General features: G+C 41.5%; 1 protein-coding gene across 1 annotated transcript in view; it reads left to right on the top strand.

Annotated features, from left to right (window-relative positions):
- The window catches only part of gad2 (glutamate decarboxylase 2), a 60,901-nt gene that overhangs the window by 15,749 nt on the left and 22,512 nt on the right, over positions 1-22,640 (top strand). Inside the window, exons 8-10 of the mRNA XM_060920739.1 lie at positions 1,792-1,871; positions 1,997-2,051; positions 2,759-2,875. Of these exons, the coding sequence (XP_060776722.1) occupies positions 1,792-1,871; positions 1,997-2,051; positions 2,759-2,875 (252 nt within the window). The remainder of the gene's footprint in view (positions 1-1,791; positions 1,872-1,996; positions 2,052-2,758; positions 2,876-22,640) is intronic.

Genomic DNA, 22,640 nt, shown 5'->3' with positions numbered 1-22,640 from the left:
TTTATACTTTTGCTCTTTCATCGTTCTATTCATTTCTATTCTCTTCCACAATTCCTTTCTTGCATCATTCTATTTTTTACTTTTGCTCTTTTATCATTCTACTCACATAATTTCTTTCTTGCATCATTCTATTTTTCTAGTCTGTTCCATACTTTAATTCTTGCATCATTCTATTTTATACTTTCTCTTTCATCATTCTATTAATTTCTGTTGTATTCTGCAGTTTCTTTCTTGCATCATTCTAATTATTTCTATGCAATTCTATACTTTCTTGTGTTCTATTTCATACTTTCCTACTTTTGTCATTCTTTTTGTTTCAGTTCTATTCTATAGTTTCTCACATTATTCAATTCTATACTTTCACTCTTCCCTTATTTCATGCTGTTGCATTCTATTCTGTACTTTGTTTCTTGTATCAATCCATTCTATACTTTCACACTTTCATCATTCTATCCTATTCTGTCTATAATTTATTTCAGCATACTCTTCTATGACATTCTTTAATTTCTTTCTACCATCATTCTATTTAACATCTTTGGTCTTTCATTGTTCTATTCTATTCTATATTTTTTTATTGTATTATTTTATTTTATATTTTCACACTCATTATTCTATTCTATTCTATACATTCTTTTTTCATCATACTGTTCTATGGTATTCTATAGTTTATTTCTACCATCATTCTATATAATACCTTTGGTTTTTCATCATTTTATTCTATTTTATTCTGTTGCTTCTACAGTTTCTTTCTTGCATCATTCTATTCCATGCTTTCACTCTTTCATCATTTGATGCTATTTTATTCTATTTTCTTATACTCTACACTTTCTATGGTTTATTTCTTGAATCATTCGATTCTATACTTTCACACTTTCATCATCATTATATCTATACTGCTCTATGCTTTATTTCTTGTATAATTCTGTTCTATAATTTTGCTCTTTCATCATTTTATTCTATTCTATTATTTCCTTTCTACAGTTTCTTTCTTGCATCATTCTATTCTATACTTTCATTCTTTCCTGATTTGATGATATTTTATTCTATTTTATTATATTCTACACTTTCTATAGTTTATTTCTTGCATCTTTCTATTCTATACTTTCACAATTTCATCATTTTTCTATTCTATTCTATTCTGTTCTATACTTTCTACAGTTTCTTTCTTGCATCATTCTATGCTTTCACGCTTTCATCATTTGATGATATTTGATTCTATTTTCTTATACACTATACTTTATATAGTTTATTTATTGTCTCACTCTATTCTATACTTTCTCTCTTTTGTTATTCTGTTCTATTCTACACAATTCTATTTGACTGTACAGATTCTTTCTATCATCTATCACCATACTATACATTCACTCTCTTGTCATTCTGTTCTTTTTATTCTGGTCAGTTTTGTTCAGTTGTTTCTTTCTTTTGTCATTCTATTCTTCCCATATTTCTTCATTTTATTACTGTCTTTTTTTCTTGGCACTCAGATTTTTAACTTGCTGTTGAAGAATTGCAAATGATTAGTATACTTTGTCACTAATTGAGTTCATGACTTGAACCTCTATAGTTTGATTGCTCTGGAACAACAGACAAGCTCTTTTTTTATCTTTCAACACAATTGCAATGCCAAGATGATTTAAATTTAAAATAGAGATTCTCGTTGCATTTTTTTCATTCATTTATTTTATTGGTCTGGTCCTGACCCATGGCTGTATGTTTGATGCCCCTGCCATAGACTGTTGTCCATTTAACTTCTTCTAACCTTTGACTGAAAGACTCTGTTCTTCATTTCAGAGTCATTTCTCCATCAAGAAGGGAGCTGCAGCTCTGGGAATAGGAACAGAGAGTGTGATTTGTATCAAAGCTGATGAGAGGTGAGCCTGGATATTCCATCGTGCTGTTTTGTGCGTGGCTGGAGAATTGAGGAATACACTTGCACATGTCTTAATGACAATCACACATGGCCCCAGAGGTAAAATGGTGCTTTTGTCTCTCGCAGGGGAAAGTTGATCCCTTCTGACCTGGAGAGGAGGATAGTGGAGGCCAAGCAGAAGGTAATGAAAGTCTCACACACACACACACGTGCGCACACACACTTACACACTCTTATAGAAATGTATTAAGTTTGCTTGATCAGTTTGCATCTTGTCTGACCTTTACAGTTGAAATGCACTGAACAGCACAACTGACGTAATCCCCTCATCTGATACACACATTAATGTCACCATCAACTCTCACTGACTTTCATTCTCTTTTCTCTTTCCTTTCTTGCTTTCTATTCTATTCTGTTTTTAATCATGATATTGTATTTAATATATTCATCATTGTATTATATTCTCTTCAATTCAATTCTTCTCTATTGTCTTTGCTTTCATCATTCTCTTCAATTTTACACTGTTACCTTTTGTTCATCATTGTATTATATGCAATTTCATTTCATCCATCATTTTATATTCTCTTCTGCCTTCTTCATTCTTTTCCCTTTCTTTCTTCATCCTATGTCCTTTCTTTTATCATTCTGTTCTGTTCTATTTTGCATTTATTTTTGTTTATACCTCACTGCATTTTGTTCATGTTTTTGTTTGTTTGTTTAATTTGTTCTTTCTTTCTTTCTTTCTTTCTTTCTTTCTTTCTTTCTTTCTTTCTTTCTTTCTTCTCTTGCTTGCTTGCTTTCTTTCTTGCTTGCTTTTTTGCATGCTTCTTTCTTTCTTTCTTTCTTTCTTTCTTTCTTTCTTTCTTTCTTTCTTTCTTTCTTTCTCAGGGTTATGTACCATTCTTTGTCAGTGCCACAGCGGGAACAACCGTGTATGGAGCATTTGATCCTCTGATCGCCATCTCAGACATCTGTAAGAAGTATAATGTTTGGATGCACGTGGATGTGAGTACAAAGTTGTTTCACTGATATTCTGACTGGGTTCTGATGGGGTGACTGGGTGCTGATATCATTGCTGCGCTCATGTGGTGACTGGGTTCTGTTGTGTTTACTCGGTGCTGATGTGGTGACTATGTGCTGATCTAGTGACTGGGTTCTGATGGTGTGACTTGGTTCTGTTGTGGTTACTTGGTGCTGATCTAGTGACTGGGTACTGATGTGATGACTGGGTTGTGTTGTGGTAACTCAAAGCTGACTGGGTTCTGATGTGGTGATCGGGTGCCGATGTGATGACTGTGTGCTGATGGAGGGAAACGAGGAACTGAAAGAACTGTGGGAAAAGTGGAACTAATCACAATGGGGAACAACTGTTTCCAGGCAAAACAAACCTTGCCCAGCAGCACTTATTTTATACCTATATGTTGATAATGGTAATATTTCTCAATCATCAACTGTTAGGTCCTATGAAAATCCATGACCTTGAGTTTGACACTTCAAAGTCACTCAAGGTCAAAGGTCAAGGCAGCAAATGAAAGCCCATATGGGACTTCTTATATGTTGATAATGCTAAACATTTGGCTATCATAAACTATTTTAAAGTTAAAGCCCTTTGAAAACCCATGACCTTCAATTTGACCTTTCAAGGTCACTCAAGGTCAAATATCATGGTTCCAAATGAAAGCCCATATGGCACTTCTTATAAGTTGATAATGGTAAATATCTGTCTACCATTGACCGTTTTCAAGTTACAGCCCTCTGAAAATTCGTGATCTTGAGTTTGACCTTTCAAGGTCACTCAAGGTCAAAGATCATGGTGCCAAATGAAAGGCCATATGGGAGTTCCTATATGCTCATAATAGTAAACATCTGTCTATCGGCAACCGTTTTTGAGTTATAATGGAAAAATATGTTATTTTGACCGAAAGGTTGACCTTTCTGGTGACCTTGACCTTCACCTTGACCCGATTACCCCCAAAATTTAATCAGGTAATCTATGTACCATTGCCCACCTACCCTGAAAATTTGAAGTCACTCGGTGCAACCGTCTAGATGCTAGATCGTTTACAGACAAACACACAAACAAACAAACCACACTGATTACAATACCTCGCCCTGCTTACTCCATCGCGGCTGAAGTAAAAAAGAGGCATGCAGGCCTGAGATAAAGAAGTAAGCATGATAGAGCCAGGTATCAAGTCAAAGTCCCTCTCACACCAGAATCTGGTCTTCCCAGGCAGTCTCCTGTCCCAGTACTAACCAACTCTTTAAGGCATATGGGACCGATCTCCATTTCGATAGCCCTCGGCCTCTCGCCTATACAACTTGGGTTACAGTGGGGGGGGGCAGGTCTTCTGGTAACCGCAAGAGTTTGACTTCCCCACTTGCATCTGTATTGCAGTGTGCCTTGCCAGATGGTAGTAGGTACCATTTTTATGATGGTCTTTGGTATGACCTGACCACGAGTAGAACTCGCAATCTCTCAATTGAGAGGCGGACACGCTAACCACTAGCCTAACTCGCGGTAGAGCCAGGTATAATGGTGGGAAAATCAAACATGCAGCCCTGGGAAATGAGGAGATTGAGGCAGCGATTTTGTAGAGTATAAAAAGCAATCAATGAGCAGGCAGTTTTCAGACTTTATCTTGGTTGAACTCTTGCTGGGGGCGGTATGGTGGTGTAGTGGTTAGCGCTGTCGCCTCACAGCAAGAAGGTCCTGGGTTCGAGCCCCGGGGCCGGCGAGGGCCTTTCTGTGCAGAGTTTGCATGTTCTCCCCATGTCCGCGTGGGTTTCCTCCGGGTGCTCCGGTTTCCCCCACAGTCCAAAGACATGCAGGTTAGGTTAACTGGTGACTCTAAATTGACCGTAGGTGTGAATGTGAGTGTGAATGGTTGTCTGTGTCTATATGTGTCAGCCCTGTGATGACCTGGCGACTTGTCCAGGGTGTACCCCGCCTTTCGCCCGTGGTCAGCTGGGATAGGCTCCAGCTTGCCTGCGACCCTGTAGAAGGATAAAGCGGCTAGAGATAATGAGATGAGATGAACTCTTGCTGTTGCCATGTTGCTACTGCAGTAAAGACTCATTGTTCCAAGAGACGCCTGTGAGCTTCATTTCTGCTGAACATTTCTAAAGGATTATTTTTCATCTCATCTCATTATCTCTAGCCGCTTTATCCTTCTACAGGGTCGCAGGCAAGCTGGAGCCTATCCCAGCTGACCACGGGCGAAAGGCGGGGTACACCCTGGACAAGTCGCCAGGTCATCACAGGGCTGACACATATAGACACAGACAACCATTCACACTCACATTCACACCTACGGTCAATTTAGAGTCACCAGTTAACCTAACCTGCATGTCTTTGGACTGTGGGGGAAACCGGAGCACCTGGAGGAAACCCACGCGGACACGGGGAGAACATGCAAACTCCACACAGAAAGGCCCTCGCCGGCCCCGGGGCTCAAACCCAGGACCTTCTTGCTGTGAGGCGACAGCGCTAACCACTACACCACCGTGCCGCCCCAGGATTATTTTTACTTTGTTTAATTTAGATGTGAGTAACAGTTACTAAGGGTTAATCATTTTAAGGTTCAGAAACCATTTTGTTTCATGACACTGGGTGTGGATGTAGAGACTGTGTTGTCATGTTTTGACAATATGCTGATATGGTGACTGGGTGGTGATGTGATAACTGTACAGATGTGGTGCATGTGGTTATTGGGCGATGATGTGGGGACTGTGCACTGATTTTATCACTGGGTGCTGATGTGTTAAGTGCACACTGATGTGGCGACTGGGTGCTGATGTGGTGAATGAGTCCTGCTGATGTGGAAACTCTGTGTCAGTCTGGTTACTGTGTGTTCATTGATTACTGTGTCAGTGTAGTGACTCTGTGCTGATGTGGTCTCTGGGTGCCGATGTGGTGACTGTAATAGTGCCTTTCAAACAATTACAATATCGTGAAAAAGTAAATTTCTTTTGTAATTTAATTCAAAGAGGTAAACTTTCATATATTCGATATTCATTCCATGTAAAGTGAAACATTTCAAGCCTTTTTAATTTTAATTTTAATGATTATGGTTCATAGCTCAAGAAAATCAGAAATCCAGTCTCTCAAATTTAGAATATTTCCTAAGATCAATCAAAAAAGGATTTACAATACATAAATGTTCAACTTCTGAAAAGTATGTTCATTTATACACTCAGTACTTGGTTGTAGCTCCTTTACCATGAATTACTACATCAGTGAGGCATGGCATGGAGGCGATCAGCCTGTGGCACTGCTGAGGTGTTATTGAAGCCCAGGTTGCTTTGATAACAGCCTTCAGCTTGTCTGTATTTTTGGGTCGGGTGCTTCTCATCTTCCTCTTGACAATACTTCATAGATTCTCTAAGGGGTTCAGGTCAGGCGAGTTGGCTGGCTGATCAAGCACAGTAATATCATGGACAGTAAACCATTTGGTACTAGTTTTGGCACTGTGGGCAGGTGCTGAGTCCTGCTGGAAAAGGAAATCAGCATCTCCATAAAGCTTGCCAGCAGATGGAAGCATGAAGTGCTCTAAAATCTCCTTGGACTCGATAAAACACAGTGGAGCGACACCAGCAGATGACATGGCACCCTAAATCATCACAGACTGTGGAAACTTCACACTGGACTTCAAACACCTTGGATTCTGTTCCTCTCCACTCTTCCTCCAGACTCTAAGACCTTGATTTCCAAATGAAATGCAAAATTTACTGAAAAGAGGACTTTGGACCACTGAGCAACAGTCCAATTCTTTCTCTCCTTAGCCCAGGTAAGACGCTTCTGATGATGTCACTGGTTCAGAAGGGGCTTGATATCAGGAATGTACCAGTTGTAGCCCCTTTCCTGAAGATGTCTGTGTGTGGTGGCCCTTGATGCACTGACACCAGCCTCAGTCTACTCCTTGTGAAGCTCTCCCAAGCTTTTGAATCGACTTTTCTTGACAATCATCTCAAGGCTGTGCTCATCCCTGTGGCTTGCGCACCTTTTCCAGCCAGCCTTTTCAGCAATGACCTTCTGTGGCTTATCCTCCTTGTAGAGGGTGTCGATGATTTGGTTCTGATGTTGTGATTGGGAATTGATGTGGTAACTTTGCACTGATTTGATCACTAAGTGCTGATGTTTTGATTGCACACTGATGTGGTGACTGGGTGATGATGTGATGACTGGGTGATGATATGTTCACTCGATAATGTGTTGTCTATTTGTTTCAAGTACATGTGATGTGCAGGCTTCATAAAGTGCTCCAAATTTACTGTCTTTGCTGGCTCATCATCACTTTCTCTATCCTGCCAAATATCTACATCCTGTTGCATCCTCATGACCCTGAACTCAGCTCTGGTGAATGTTAAACAGATTCATATTCAGCGAACAACAACAAAAATCCTTTCAATGTTACCATGGTAGAAATTTTGTTTCTTGGATTGCTGTGCATGTCTCTGATGAAGTAAACTCATTTCCTAGCTAGGTTAAAAAATTTTCAAAAGAAAGCCACAATGCTTTTCTTTCTTTCTTTCTTTCTTTCTTTCTTTCTTTCTTTCTTTCTTTCTTTCTTTCTTTCTTTCTTTGTTAGTTAGTTAGTAGGGTTTGGTGGGAAGTCATGAATAAAATAAGAAAACCCTTTCAAAGCACAGTTTGAAAATAAATAAATTAATACATGAATAACAGGAGAAATATCAGCATATATTTAAAAAAAATATTCTTTTTCACAAATAAAGTCATTAATATAGTTTAATATTTTTATTTGAGGCGAAGTGAATTTTATAAATTACTCACCTTTGAGGAATAATTGAATTTAACAGCTACCAAGCTATTACTAGGTATTATTGTTTGTGTGTGTTTTATTCTCGGGAGACCAATGAGATTAATAACACTGGTTTAATTGCCTCATTTTACTGGTGAGGCACGACTTTGTACCCTGTGGCCATTTCAGCAGTTCATACACACACACACACACACACACACACACAGAGAGAGAGAGAGAGAGAGAGAGAGAGAGAGAGCGCGTTCCATCAGCCCAATGGTAGAATTATTTCAAGGAGGAAAACAATTTACTTTCAAGGATTTCTTAAACTTTTTAGCAAATATTTTACTTGGTGGGCGGCACGGTGGTGTAGTGGTTAGCACTGTCGCCTCACAGCAAGAAGGTCCTGGGTTCGAGCCCCGGGGCCGGCGAGGGCCTTTCTGTGCGGAGTTTGCATGTTCTCCCCGTGTCCGCGTGGGTTTCCTCCGGGTGCTCCGGTTTCCCCCACAGTCCAAAGACATGCAGGTTAGGTTAACTGGTGACTCTAAATTGACCGTAGGTGTGAATGTGAGTGTGAATGGTTGTCTGTGTCTATGTGTCAGCCCTGTGATGACCTGGCGACTTGTCCAGGGTGTACCCCGCCTTTCGCCCGCAGTCAGCTGGGATAGGCTCCAGCTTGCCTGCGACCCTGTAGAACAGGATAAAGCGGCTAGAGATAATGAGATGAGATGAGATTTTACTTGGTTATTCAGGGCAAATCCACAGTTTGAACTTTGTTGGGGGGTTTTTTTGTTTCTTTTTTTAATTCATTTTTTGTGTAATCTTCAAATTCATTTTCTGTAGTATGCTCTGGCCCCATCCCAATGCGGCGTGGCGATGTAGCTTACAGCAGGTTATGGTCGCTGAACTGCTGGCTGTCCAGGTGGTGCTCTGAAAACAGTGTGGGCTTTATAGATAATTGGGCTAATTTTGAGGGCACTGCTGGCCTGTTAGGGCGGGACGGTATCCATCCCACTCGGGAAGGTGCTGCTCTCATTTCCTGCAGCATAGGTCATAGTCTCAGAACAGGCCTAGTTAATTTCTGACAATCCAGAGCCAAGGCCAGGGAGCAGACGAACAGGCTAAACCGACTGTCTGCTAGCTGCACAGAGTCGTCACTCAGGGCCCACTACATCGAGACTGTGTCTGTTCCCCGAGCTCAACAAAAAGGTAGAAATTTTCAGAGAGTTTGTTCCAGTAACCTAATCAATATAAAATTAGATCAGACTGACTGTACAGCTGCTGCCAGCACCTTTGATCTAAAGGTGGGGCTATTAAATATTAGATCTCTTACATCTAAAGCGCTAATGGTTAATGAACTCATTACTGATCAGGAGTTTAATGTACTGTGTTTAACAGAAACATGGATTAAGCCAAATGAATATATAGCATTAAATGAAACGAGTCCTCCTGGATACAGTTATATACACCAGCCTCGTCTAACTGGCAGAGGAGGAGGCGTCGCGGTTATTTATAACGATTATCTAGGTGTAACACACAAACCTGGTTATAAATTTAATACATTTGAAGTTCTTCATACTCATATAATGTATGTAGCCTCGAAAAATAAGTCTACCCAGTTAATTCCATTGCTTATTATTTACAGGCCCCCAGGGCCATATTCTGAGTTTCTTTCTGAATTTGCAGATTTTATCTCAGATCTGGTTATTTCCTTAGACAAAGCTTTAGTTGTCGGAGATTTTAATATTCACTTTGATAACCCAGAAGACCCTTTAAAAACAGCGTTTGTGTCCATCTTAGGTTCAGTCGGGATTAAGCAGAATGTCATAGGACCGACCCATAATGGTGGTCACACCCTTGATCTAATACTAACATTCAGATTAAACGTAGACAATATAGTCATACTTCCACAGTCTGAAGTTATCTCAGATCATTGTCTCATCTCATTCAAAATATGTCTGAGTAATAATATATGCACCTCACCACGCTACTGTATTAAACGTACTTTCACGTCAACTACTGCGCAGAGCTTTATAAATGATCTCCCAGAGCTGTCAACTTTGATTGGGTCACTGTCAGCCCCTGCAGAACTCGATCAGGCAACTGAATGCTTAGAGTCAACATTCCGCCATACTTTAGATAATGTAGCTCCTCTAAAAAGGAAAATGGTCAGAGACAAAAAATTAGCACCCTGGTATAATGATGACACTCGCACATTAAAACAGACCACTCGAAAATTGGAACGTAAATGGCGTCAAACAAAATTGGTAGTGTTCAAATTGGCGTGGAAGGAGAGCTTCCTGAAGTATAGAAAAGCTCTTAGTGCTGCGAGATCAACATATCTCTCCTCCCTAATAGAAGATAACAAAAATAATCCTAGATTCCTATTTAATACTGTAGCAAAATTAACCAGGAATAAGTCCACTATCAACACATGCACACCTGCAGTATGTAGTAGCAACGACTTCATGAATTTTTTTAATGACAAAATTGAGAATATCCGACAAAAAATTCAAACTACTAATTTAAGGTTAGACAATGAAAGTGACCTTGTAGTTAACAATATAACTGTATCAGATCATCAGTTAGAATGTTTTACTCCCCTAAAAGAAACTGAATTACTTTCATTAATCTCTACATCAAAAGCCTCAACTTGCGTACTAGATCCCTTACCGACACATCTATTCAAACAGATAATGCCTGGAGTAATTGAACCGCTTCTAAAAATAATAAATTCTTCTCTTATGATTGGCTATGTACCCAAATCCTTTAAACTAGCAGTTATCAAACCCCTGATTAAAAAACCTGACCTTGATCCCTGTCAGCTGTCCAATTATCGGCCAATATCAAACCTCCCCTTTATCTCCAAGATCCTTGAAAAAGCTGTGGCACAGCAGTTATGCTCATATTTACATAGGAATAACATCCATGAAATGTATCAGTCAGGATTTAGACCTCATCATAGCACAGAGACAGCACTGGTTAAAGTAGTAAACGACCTACTGTTGGCGTCTGATCAGGGCTGTGTCTCGCTACTTGTGTTGCTTGACCTTAGTGCAGCATTTGATACCATTGATCATTCCATTCTTCTGGATAGACTAGAAAATGTTGTGGGAGTTAAGGGAATGGCCCTCTCCTGGCTCAGGTCTTATCTAACTGAATGTTATCAGTATGTCGATATAAATGGTGATATTTCTAGACGTACCGAGGTAAAGTTTGGTGTTCCACAAGGTTCTGTCTTGGGTCCACTGCTTTTTTCTCTATATATGTTACCTCTGGGCGATATTATTCATAAACATTGTATTAGTTTCCACTGTTATGCTGATGACACACAGTTGTATGTCTCTGCAAAACCTGATGAGAGACACCAGCTTAATAAAATTGAGGAATGTGTTAAGGACATTAGACACTGGATGCTTATAAATTTCCTTCTGCTTAACTCTGACAAGACTGAAGTACTTGTGCTAGGACCACATACAGCTAGAAGTAAGTTTTCTGATTACACAGTAACTCTGGATGGCCTTTCTGTTTCTTCACGTGCAGCAGTAAAAGACCTCGGAGTGATTATTGACCCCAGTCTTTCATTCGAAACTCACATTGATAACATCACCCGGATAGCTTTCTTTCATCTCAGAAATATTGCAAAGATAAGAAATTTAATGTCATTGCATGATGCAGAAAAACTAGTCCATGCTTTCGTTACCTCCAGGTTGGATTATTGTAATGCCTTACTGTCTGGATGTTCCAATAAGTGCATAAACAAGCTCCAGTTAGTTCAAAATGCCGCAGCAAGAGTCCTTACTAGAACTAGAAAATATGACCACATCACGCCTGTCTTATCCACACTGCATTGGCTCCCAATCAAATTTCGTATTGATTATAAAATACTACTATTGACCTTTAAAGCACTAAATGGTCTCGCACCACAGTACCTGAGTGAACTTCTGCTCCTCTATGACCCGCCACGCCTACTTAGATCAAAAGGTGCAGGCTATCTGCTGGTACCTCGTATAGTGAAGGCTACATCAGGGGGCAGAGCCTTTTCTTACAAAGCCCCACTGTTATGGAACAGCCTTCCAAGTAATGTTCGGGAATCAGACACAGTCTCAGCATTTAAGTCTAGGCTGAAAACATATCTGTTTAGTCAAGCCTTTTGTTAATGGTGTTTATGAGGTAAAGGAGTAGATCTGGAGGGTCCTCAGACATAGAGTGTTTTGGTAAACTGGGATGTATGGATGCTGTCAGTCCCCACTCGCTTGCTCACTCGAGTTTGTTGACGGTGCAGTGGCTGGCTGCTTTATGTCCCGGGGCTCCCTCATGCCTGTGTTACCTTCTGGCTCTCTCCTTTTAGTTATGCTGTCATAGTTAGTTGCCGGAGTCCCTGCTTGTACTCGGTGCAATATGTATACTGTTCCTACTTATTCAGGTGACATTGGGCATACGTAACCACCTGTGTTTTCTTTCTCTCCCCCCACCCCAAATCTGTCCCTCTGAGTTACATGGAGTCAACAGGAAATCTTTTGGTGGAGACGGTGGGGACCTCGACTGGCTATCGTAGCCTGCAGGGAATCGGCCGTCAGACATTCTGTCGCATGTCCCAGACCCGGTGAAATGTAACTGAATTGTCTTGGCCAGGCCTAAGGGTCCCATCTGCATCTCATCATTGCTGAGGAGTGTGCTCCCATCACCCAATCAAGCATCCAGCCAGAGCAGGTCATGATATATTTTTTACCATATTAACATGCCATTGTGCGTCATGCCTGATGTAAAGACTCTCGTCTCTGCGAGCCTACCACACAGATTTAATACTTGTCATTTTTAGGGCATACCTAACAACATGTTTTCTTCCCCCCCCCCCCCATCTGTCCCTCTGAGTTACATGTTGATCCTGGGATTGAGATGCTGGCCTCTTCTGCCCCTCGGATCTGCTTGATCCATCCTGGTGCCCTGTGTCTGGTCGGAGTTTTATCGCCCCACTCCTGTGAAGGACGGCTCCATGAGGACAGTTGAGGGTTATACCTGTTAAAAGTGTTAATATTATAGTCAGGCTGTCTGTTGTTGCCCAAATGAGGATGGGTTCCCTTTTGAGTCTGGTTCCTCTCGAGGTTTCTTCCTCATGTCGTCTGAGGGAGTTTTTCCTTGCCACCGTCGCCACAGGCTTGCTCATTGGGGATAGATTAGGGATAAAATTAGCTCATGTTTTAAGTCGTTCAAATTCTGTAAAGCTGCTTTGCGACAATGTTTATTGTTAAAAGCGCTGTACAAATAAACTTGATTTGATTTGATTTGATTTTCAAATTCCAAAGACTGACTTTCAATTTACATCTATAAGCACTTACCTTTCTAAGAATCAGCAGGTTGTGGAGAATTGAATATATATATTAGCATTAAAGATATTTTTTTTATTATTGTTGTTTGTTTTGAGCTAGCTAGGGATAAGATTTTATATTTTAAAAAAACTAACCTTAAAATATCAGATTTTTAAAATTCAGAACCCTGTATGCAGAATACGATTGTTCATCGCACCTGGCTCAACTTTACAGGCCCTCCTCCTGTCCCACCTTTGAGCCAGTAGCTTGGTCATCGCTCCCTCTCTCTCTCACTACCCCCTCCCCCTCCAGAGGCACCAGGACCTGAGCTGAGAGGCTTCAGTGGGTTGTCAAATGGGCACCCCCCTTCACCGGCGTTTCGCCGATTTAGTCCCATGACGCCTCCAGGGGGCTCGGCCGTAGAACCAGCATCCTGGAGCTACCCCCACCTCTGCCACTCAGCTCAATAGCCCCTTACTGACCTATACCCTACCCTATACCTCCTGACACCCTACTCTAAATTCTTGATGTTCCATTCTCCCATCGCTTATCCCGGTTCAGCCAAATCCACCGGGATGCCACCTCCGCCTGTTTGGTCATGCTGCTTATAAAGCTGTTTCCTAGCCAGTCCCTCAATGCCTAGTGCCCTCTGCTGGCACTCGAGGATGAGGGCCTGATATTTCCGACGCTTGAACTCATGTGCCACTTCCATCCTCTCTTCCCAAGGCACGGTTAATTCCACCAATGCGACCTGCTTGGTGGCTTTTGACCAGAGAACGACATCTGGCCTAAAACTTGTGGTCGTTACCTCTTCCGGGAACTTCAGCTGCCTTCGTAGGTCTACCCACATCTCCCAGTCATTTGCTGTGGCCAAGATCCCTCTCGCCGTTGGTTGTGACACGCTGGTCTCTCCTGCCCTGAGAAACTTGATGTACTGTGGTCCTTTAAACGGCTTTCTCTGCTTCCTCCTGGCCTGCTCCAAACTTTCCGCCAGTTTGGTCAAAACCTGGTCACCTGAATATAAATCCCAAAAATTAAAATCTCAAAAATCCAGATTTTCTGTAAATTAACAAGAGACTTAGCCAATCTCAGCATTTAGCCAATCACAGTCATCTGCCACACACACGCGCCATGACCGTGATGGGACTCCTCAATGATTCACCTTTGATGTAATTCACAGAAAACTTTTGAGATTTTTAGTTTTAGGATTTGGATTGCGCATTCAGAATTTTAAAAAATCTAACATCTGACCCATAGCATTTTCATTGAAAATAGTACAAAGACAACATATCAAATGTTGAAACTGAGAAATTTTGTTTTTTGAAAAATATATGCTCATTTTGAATTTGATGTCAGCAACATGTTTGAGAAAAGTTGGGACGGGCAACAAAAGACTGAAAAAGTTGTGTAATGTGAAAAATAAAAAAAAAGCTAATTAGGTTAATTGGCAACAGGTCAGTAAGATGATTTTGTCTAAAAAAAAGAGCATGCCAGAGAGGCAGAGTCTCTCAGAAGTAAAGATGGCGAGGGGTTCACAGCTCCATGAAAGATTGTGTGGGCAAATAGTGCAACAATTTAAGAATAACATTCCTCAACATAAAACTGCAAATAATTTGTAGATCACATCATCTCTGGTCCATAATATCATTAAAAGATTCAGAGAATCTGGAGAAATCTCTGTATGTAAGAGACAAGGCTGAAAACTGACATTGGATGCCTGTGAACTTCAGGCCCTCAGGAGACACTGCATTAAAAGCAGACACGTGTCTGTAGTGGAAATTACTGTATGGGCTCAGGAACACTTCAGAAAACCTGCATCCACAAATGCAAGTTAAAACCAGATATAAACAATATCCAGAAACACCGCCACCTTCTCTGGGCCTGAGCTCTTTTACAATAGATTGAGGAGAAGTGGAAAATTGTCCTGAGGTCTGATGAATCAAAAGTAGAAATTCTTTTTAGAAATCATGGACACCACGTCCTCCAGGCTAAAGAGGAGAGGAGACCATCTGGCTTGTTATCAGTGCACAGTTCAAAATCCAGCATCTGTGATGGTATGAGGGTGCATTAGTGCACATGACATGAGTAGCTCGTACATCTGGGAAGGCATCATTAATGCTGAATGATATATACACGTTTCAGAGCAATATGCTGCCATCCAGACAAAATCTTTTGCAGGGAAGGCCTTCCTTCTTTCAGCAAGACAATGCCAAACTGCTTTCTGCACATATTAAAACTGCATTAGTGGGGCGGTTTAGCTCGAATATTCAAAAGGATTGTGCATTTTGTGATACAAGCATCAAATTTGGCACAAATGTACATTGATATATGGCGAACATTTTCAGATATTGAGCCACTCGGAATTCTCCCTTCATGTCCGCCATATTGGAATTCAAAATGGCCGCCATTTGAAATCTACATTTTCGATTATCTTTGGGTCTAATGCTGCTATTGACTCGATTCTGGTGTCTAAATGTATGTTTTGGGGGGCAAGGAATCCAATAGTAACAATCTGCATCGCATATTTTGTACCAATGAGCCGCCATATTGGATTTCAAAATGGCCGTTGTTTGAAATCTACATTTTCGATTATCTTTGGGTCTAATGCTGCTATTGGCTCAATTCTGGTGTCCAAATGTATGTTTTGGGAGGAAAGGAATCCGATGGTTACAATCTGCATTGTGTATCTTTATAAATTAGCCAACATATTGGATTTCAAAATGGCCGCCACTTGAATTCTACATGTGTGATTACCTCTGGGTCAAATATTTTTATAGTACATGACAATATTTGCTGGTATCCATTTTTCAAAATGACATACTTTATTACAGTACTCCACTTAATTCATGAGAGATGAATATTCATCATCATGTATTTTTGGCAAGACAACATTTTACTCAAAGTCTGTGAAGTAAAAATTGTTTTGACAAGTTTGAGTTATTGATTAGATTCTGTGTTGTTCTAGGTTTGATATGGAACCTGAAGGAGTTCCAACAGTTAAGCAATAGGCTAATTATCCTAAAGTAGGTGAAGGTGACGGGCAGCACAGTGGTGTAGTGGTTAGCACTGTCGCCTCACAGCAAGAAGGTCCTGGGTTCGAGCCCAGCAGCCGACGAGGGCCTTTCTGTGTGGAGTTTGCATGTTCTCCTCATGTCTACATGGGTTTCCTCCGGGTGCTCCAGTTTCCCCCACAGTCCAAAGGCATGCAGGTTAGGCTAACTGGTGACTCTAAATTGACCGTAGGTGTGAATGTGAGTGTGAATGGTTGTCTGTGTCTATGTGTCAGCCCTGTGATGACCTGGCAACTTGTCCAGGGTGTACCCCGCCTTTCGCCTGTAGTCAGCTGGGATAGGCTCCAGCTTGCCTGTGACCCTGTTGGAGAGGATAAGTGGCTACAGATAATGGATGGATGGATGGATGGATGGATGGAAGGGTGAAGGTGACTGCATTGTCAAGCAGGAGAAGGTGTGTGTTCCTGAAAGTTTAACTGGAACAACTAGATAATGCTGATGGACAAGAATGAGCATCTATTCCGTCCTCTGCCTCTTGGTTACTTACTCAGTCACTGACTTTTGGTGGATGACTTCCTCATGATTGTACCAAATTCTTTCCTTTTTTTAAAATGATGGATTTAAAATTGCTCTGTGGGTGCTCCAAGTTTGGGATATTTTTTTAATAACCAAACCCTAATTGACACTTTTTCAGAACCTTGTCCTGCATGTGTTTTCATAGGTTATTGGTTTTCATGATGCTGTTTGCTTAAGTATGCTCTCTAATAAACCCTGGAGCTTTCTACAATCAAATCACTGTCTTTAGAATGGAAATCACCTCATAGTTTCTGGAAACTTTCAGCTGATTTAACCATAACTAATTTAGGGGTTTTACACCAATAGAGGGTGAATAGTTCTCATCTCATCTCATTATCTCTAGCCGCTTTATCCTTCTACAGGGTCACAGGCAAGCTAGAGCCTATCCCAGCTGACTACGGGCGAAAGGCGGGGTACACCCTGGACAAGTCGCCAGGTCATCACAGGGCTGACACATAGACACAGACAACCATTCACACTCACATTCACACCTACGGTCAATTTAGAGTCACCAGTTAGCCTAACCTGCATGTCTTTGGACTGTGGGGGAAACCGGAGCACCCGGAGGAAACCCACGCGGACACGGGGAGAACATGCAAACTCCACAGTGCTAGTATTACCTTAAATTTAATTGGAATATAAAAATATCTATTCTTCATGTAACAGTCCACAGAATGGAAACAACAGGGAAGTGAAGTTTAGGTCAGATAAGCGCAAATGTAGATTTCAAATGGCGGCCATTTTGAATTCCAATATGGTGGACATGAAGAGAGAATTCCGAGTGGCTCAATATCTGAAAATGTTCGCCATATGTCAATGTACATTTGTGCCAAATTTGGTGCTTGTATCACAAAATGCACAATAGGTTAGCTATGCTGCCCCACTACATGGCTCTGTAGTAAAAGAGTCCGGGTGCTAAACTGGCCTGCTGCAGTCCAGACCTGTCTCCCATTTAGAAGTGTAAAATATGACAAAGGAGACCCCGAACTGTTGAGCAACTGAAATTGTATATCAGGCAAGAATGAGACAACATTTCTCTTTCAAAACTACAGCAGTCGGTCTCCTCAGTTCTGAAATGTTTACAGCAGGGGTCTTCAATCCTATCCGCAAAGGGCCGGTGTAGCTGCAGGCTTTCATTACAGCCAAATTGGAGGCTCACTTGATTGTTGACTGGAGACGAGGGTGAAATGATTAAACAAGTGAAATCAGGTGTAGCTCCTGCTTGGTTGGAATGAAAGCCTGCAGCCACACTGGCCCTTTGTGGATAGGATTGAAGACCCCTGGTTTACAGAGTGTTGTTAAAAGTAGAGGTGATGCAACACAGTGGTAACACGCCCCTGTCCCAACTGTTCTGAAACATTTCAAATTGAGCATACTGTATGTTTTTCAAAAAACAATAAAATGTCTTAGTTTCAACATTTGATATGTTGTCTTTGGACTATTTTCAATTAAATGATCACATTCTGTTTTTATTTTCATTTTACAGTGTCCCAACTTTTTTTGGAATTGGGCTTGTATAGGTAAACATGTAAATTTATTAAAGACAATCCACACAAAATGAGTCTAGTTGGTAAAAACAAAAAAGAAAGAAAAAGAAAAGTTGTTTTTGTAGATACTCTAAAGCTACTGTTAATTATGTTTAAAATAAGGAATCATTTGTTCAGCCCAACCAGAGAAATTAGCAAAAATATTTAAGGTATCATCATCAACAACATCATCATCACAGAAAATCAAATTTGGAGAAAATCAGCTTTGTGATGTGTAAACTTTGTGGTGCTTAAATTGAAATCAGTGAAATTAATGCATTTATTTGGCATTCAAAGTCATATTTGTAGGTTGTTTTACATATGTAGTCTATAATATTTTGGTTCTATATATGTTATAGATTAAAGAATGCTTTTATGGCAAATTTAGAAGAATTATATGAGGGTCATTTCTCTCATTTCAGATCACTGTATCTTAAAATGAACTTTTTGCGACATCGGACTCATTTTGTAGTGACATGCCCCAATTTTAAAAAGATATTTAAAGTGATGCGTCTAAAATTTAAAAATATACAAACTTCATGTTTGAAAACTTTCCTGAGCTTCCAAATTCTACAGCAGGTTCACCTGGAAAAGTTTGATTCATATTTGGAGAAAATTATGGATTATTTTCTTGACAAAGTTAATATACAACATTATATATATATATATATATATATATATATCATCTCATCTCATTATCTCTAGCCGCTTTATCCTTCTACAGGGTTGCAGGCAAGCTGGAGCCTATCCCAGCTGACTACGGGCAAAAGGCGGGGTACACCCTGGACAAGTCACCAGGTCATCACAGGGCTGACACATAGACACAGACAACCATTCACACTCACACCTACGGTCAATTTAGAGTCACCAGTTAACCTAACCTGCATGTCTTTGGACTGTGGGGGAAACCAGAGCACCCGGAGGAAACCCACGCGGACACGGGGAGAACATGCAAACTCCACACAGAAAGGCCCTCGCCGGCCCCGGGGCTCGAACCCAGGACCTTCTTGCTGTGAGGCAACAGTGCCAACCACTACACCACCGTGCCGCCCCTATATATATATGCTGTATATACAGACACACATATATATATATGCTGTATATATATATATATGCTGTATATACAACCCCGATTCCAAAAAAGTTGGGACAAAGTACAAATTGTAAATAAAAACGGAATGCAATAATTTCCAAATCTCATCTCATCTCATGATCTCTAGCCGCTTTATCCTTCTACAGGGTCGCAGGCAAGCTGGAGCCTATCCCAGCTGACTATGGGCGAAAGGCGGGGTACACCCTGGACAAGTCGCCAGGTCATCACAGGGCTGACACATAGACACAGACAACCATTCACACTCACACCTACGGTCAATTTAGAGTCACCAGTTAACCTAACCTGCATGTCTTTGGACTGTGGGGGAAACCAGAGCACCCAGAGGAAACCCACGCGGACACGGGGAGAACATGCAAACTCTGCACAGAAAGGCCCTCGCCGGCCATGGGGCTCGAACCCAGGACCTTCTTGCTGTGAGGCGACAGCGCTAACCACTACACCACCGTGCCGCCCATTCCAAATCTCAAAAACTTATATTGTATTCACAATAGAACATAGACAACATATCAAATGTCAAAAGTGAGACATTTTGAAATTTCATGCCAAATATTGGCTCATTTGAAATTTCATGACAGCAACACATCTCAAAAAAGTTGGGACAGGGGCAATAAGAGGCTGGAAAAGTTAAAGGTACAAAAAAGGAACAGCTGGAGGACCAAATTGCAACTCATTAGGTCAACTGGCAATAGGTCATTAACATGACTGGGTATAAAAAGAGCATCTTGGAGTGGCAGCGGCTCTCAGAAGTAAAGATGGGAAGAGGCTCACCAATCCCCCTAATTCTGCGCCGACAAATAGTGGAGCAATATCAGAAAGGAGTTCGACAGTGTAAAATTGCAAAGAGTTTGAACATATCATCATCTACAGTGCATAATATCATCAAAAGATTCAGAGAATCTGGAAGAATCTCTGTGTGTAAGGGTCAAGGCCGGAAAACCATAGTGGGTGCCCGTGATCTTCGGTCCCTTAGACGGCACTGCATCACATACAGGCATGCTTCTGTATTGGAAATCACAACATGGGCTCAGGAATATTTCCAGAGAACATTATCTGTGAACACAATTCACCGTGCCATCCGCCGTTGCCAGCTAAAACTCTATAGTTCAAAGAAGAAGCCGTATCTAAACATGATCCAGAAGCGCAGACGTCTTCTCTGGGCCAAGGCTCATTTAAAATGGACTGTGGCAAAGTGGAAAACTGTTCTGTGGTCAGACGAATCAAAATGTGAAGTTCTTTATGGAAATCAGGGACGCCGTGTCATTCGGACTAAAGAGGAGATGGACGACCCAAGTTGTTATCAGCGCTCAGTTCAGAAGCCTGCATCTCTGATGGTATGGGGTTGCATTAGTGCGTGTGGCATGGGCAGCTTACACATCTGGAAAGACACCATCAATGCTGAAAGGTATATCCAGGTTCTAGAGCAACATATGCTCCCATCCAGACGACGTCTCTTTCAGGGAAGACCTTGCATTTTCCAACATGACAATGCCAAACCACATACTGCATCAATTACAGCATCATGGCTGCATAGAAGAAGGGTCCGGGTACTGAACTGGCCAGCCTGCAGTCCAGATCTTTCACCCATAGAAAATATTTGGCGCATCATAAAACGGAAGATACGACAAAAAAGACCTAAGACAGTTGAGCAACTAGAATCCTACATTAGACAAGAATGGCTTAACATTCCTATCCCTAAACTTGAGCAACTTGTCTCCTCAGTCCCCAGACGTTTACAGACTGTTGTAAAGAGAAAAGGGGATGTCTCACAGTGGGAAACATGGCCTTGTCCCAACTTTTTTGAGATGTGTTGTTGTCATGAAATTTAAAATCACCTAATTTTTCTCTTTAAATGATACATTTTCTCAGTTTAAACATTTGATATGTCATCTACCAGTATGTTCTATTCTGAATAAAATATGGAGTTTTGAAACTTCCACATCATTGCATTCCGTTTTTATTTACAATTTGTACTTTGTCCCAACTTTTTTGGAATCAGGGTTGTGTGTGTGTGTATATATATATATATATATATATATATATATATATATATATATATATCAGCTGGATAGTACAGTGGTAACGCTCACTGACTACGACGCAGGTTCGAATCCCGGTCGGGGCAAAACATCATCCAGTAAGGGTTCTTAGGCAAAAACCCCTCATGATATATCAGCCTACCTCAGGAATGAGTGAAGACATAAATGATAGAGTCATACCGGCTCAGACGTCGCCCGGGTCAACAAGGTCTGCGTCAGTTGCTAGGGAACCAGGGCAAACTGATGAGAAATGGGCTACTGGAACAAGACATCAATGGACGAGGACAGAAAATACGGATTTGCTGGAATGCTACTATACAAGCAATCCCAGAGAGAGGGAATGCAGTGAATGTGGGACCATTGGATACTTCCACCTGACCTGACCTGACCTGAGAAGGAAGATCGTGACCCAACTGGAAACCTGGAGCCCCCGACGAATACCGAAGCTGACTTGCCAAGTACCTTCAGAAGATCTACTAGTAGATGTGAATGCTGCTCTGAAGACAATCTCCACAAGAACTATCACTGAGACCAACAAGCTGATACACAGTACAGCAACAGTAATCATGGAGATGCTTGGACACAAGGTGGGCTTGGGACATAACAAACAGTATCCACCATGGAAGAGACGATTAGAGGCCAAGATAAAGGCAGCACAGAGAGAAGTTAGCCAGCTAGCTGAACTACAGAAAGGGAACATGGTGAATAAAGGGGCACTCAGGAAGTACAACTCACTCTCCATACCAGAGGCACTTGAAACTGCCAAACAGCGACTAACAGCTCTGGCCACCTGGTTGAAGAGATACACCAAGGAGGGAGAGGCCAGGAGAATAAACAAGCTGTTCTCCACTGAACCAGCCAAGGTGTACTCTCAGTGGCAGGGGAACAACAACCGGTCAGACCCACCAAGAGCTGAGGTGGAAAAATACTGGAAAGACATATGGGAAAGAAAGGCATCACACAACACCGATGCCCAATGGTTAGTGGACCTAAGAGCTGACCACAGCAACCTCCCAGAACAAGAACCAGTAACCATCTCAATGGCAGACGTCCAAGAAAGAGTGTCAAAGATGAAGAACTGGACAGCACCAGGCCCCGATATGATCCATACGTACTGGCTGAAGAAGCTAACTGCACTCCATGAACGCCTAGCAGCACAGATGAACCAGCTGCTGAGGGATGGAACCCACCCAGAATGGCTAACCCAAGGCAGGACAGTCCTAATCATGAAGGACCCCCAGAAGGGACCCATCCCATCCAACTACCGGCCAATTACCTGTCTCTGCACAACATGGAAGGCCCTGTCAGGCATCATTGCGGCAAAAATGAGTAAGCATGTGGCTCAATACATGAGCGACGCACAGAAAGGAATTGGCAGTAACACCAGAGGAGCCAAGCACCAGCTACTGGTCGATAGAACAGTCGCCCGAGACTGT

The sequence above is a fragment of the Neoarius graeffei genome, chromosome 5 (assembly GCF_027579695.1).
Source record: "Neoarius graeffei isolate fNeoGra1 chromosome 5, fNeoGra1.pri, whole genome shotgun sequence".
Taxonomy (NCBI): Eukaryota; Metazoa; Chordata; class Actinopteri; order Siluriformes; family Ariidae; genus Neoarius; species Neoarius graeffei.
Note: the sequence above shows the minus strand (reverse complement) of the source record. Positions and strands in the feature narration are given on the sequence as shown.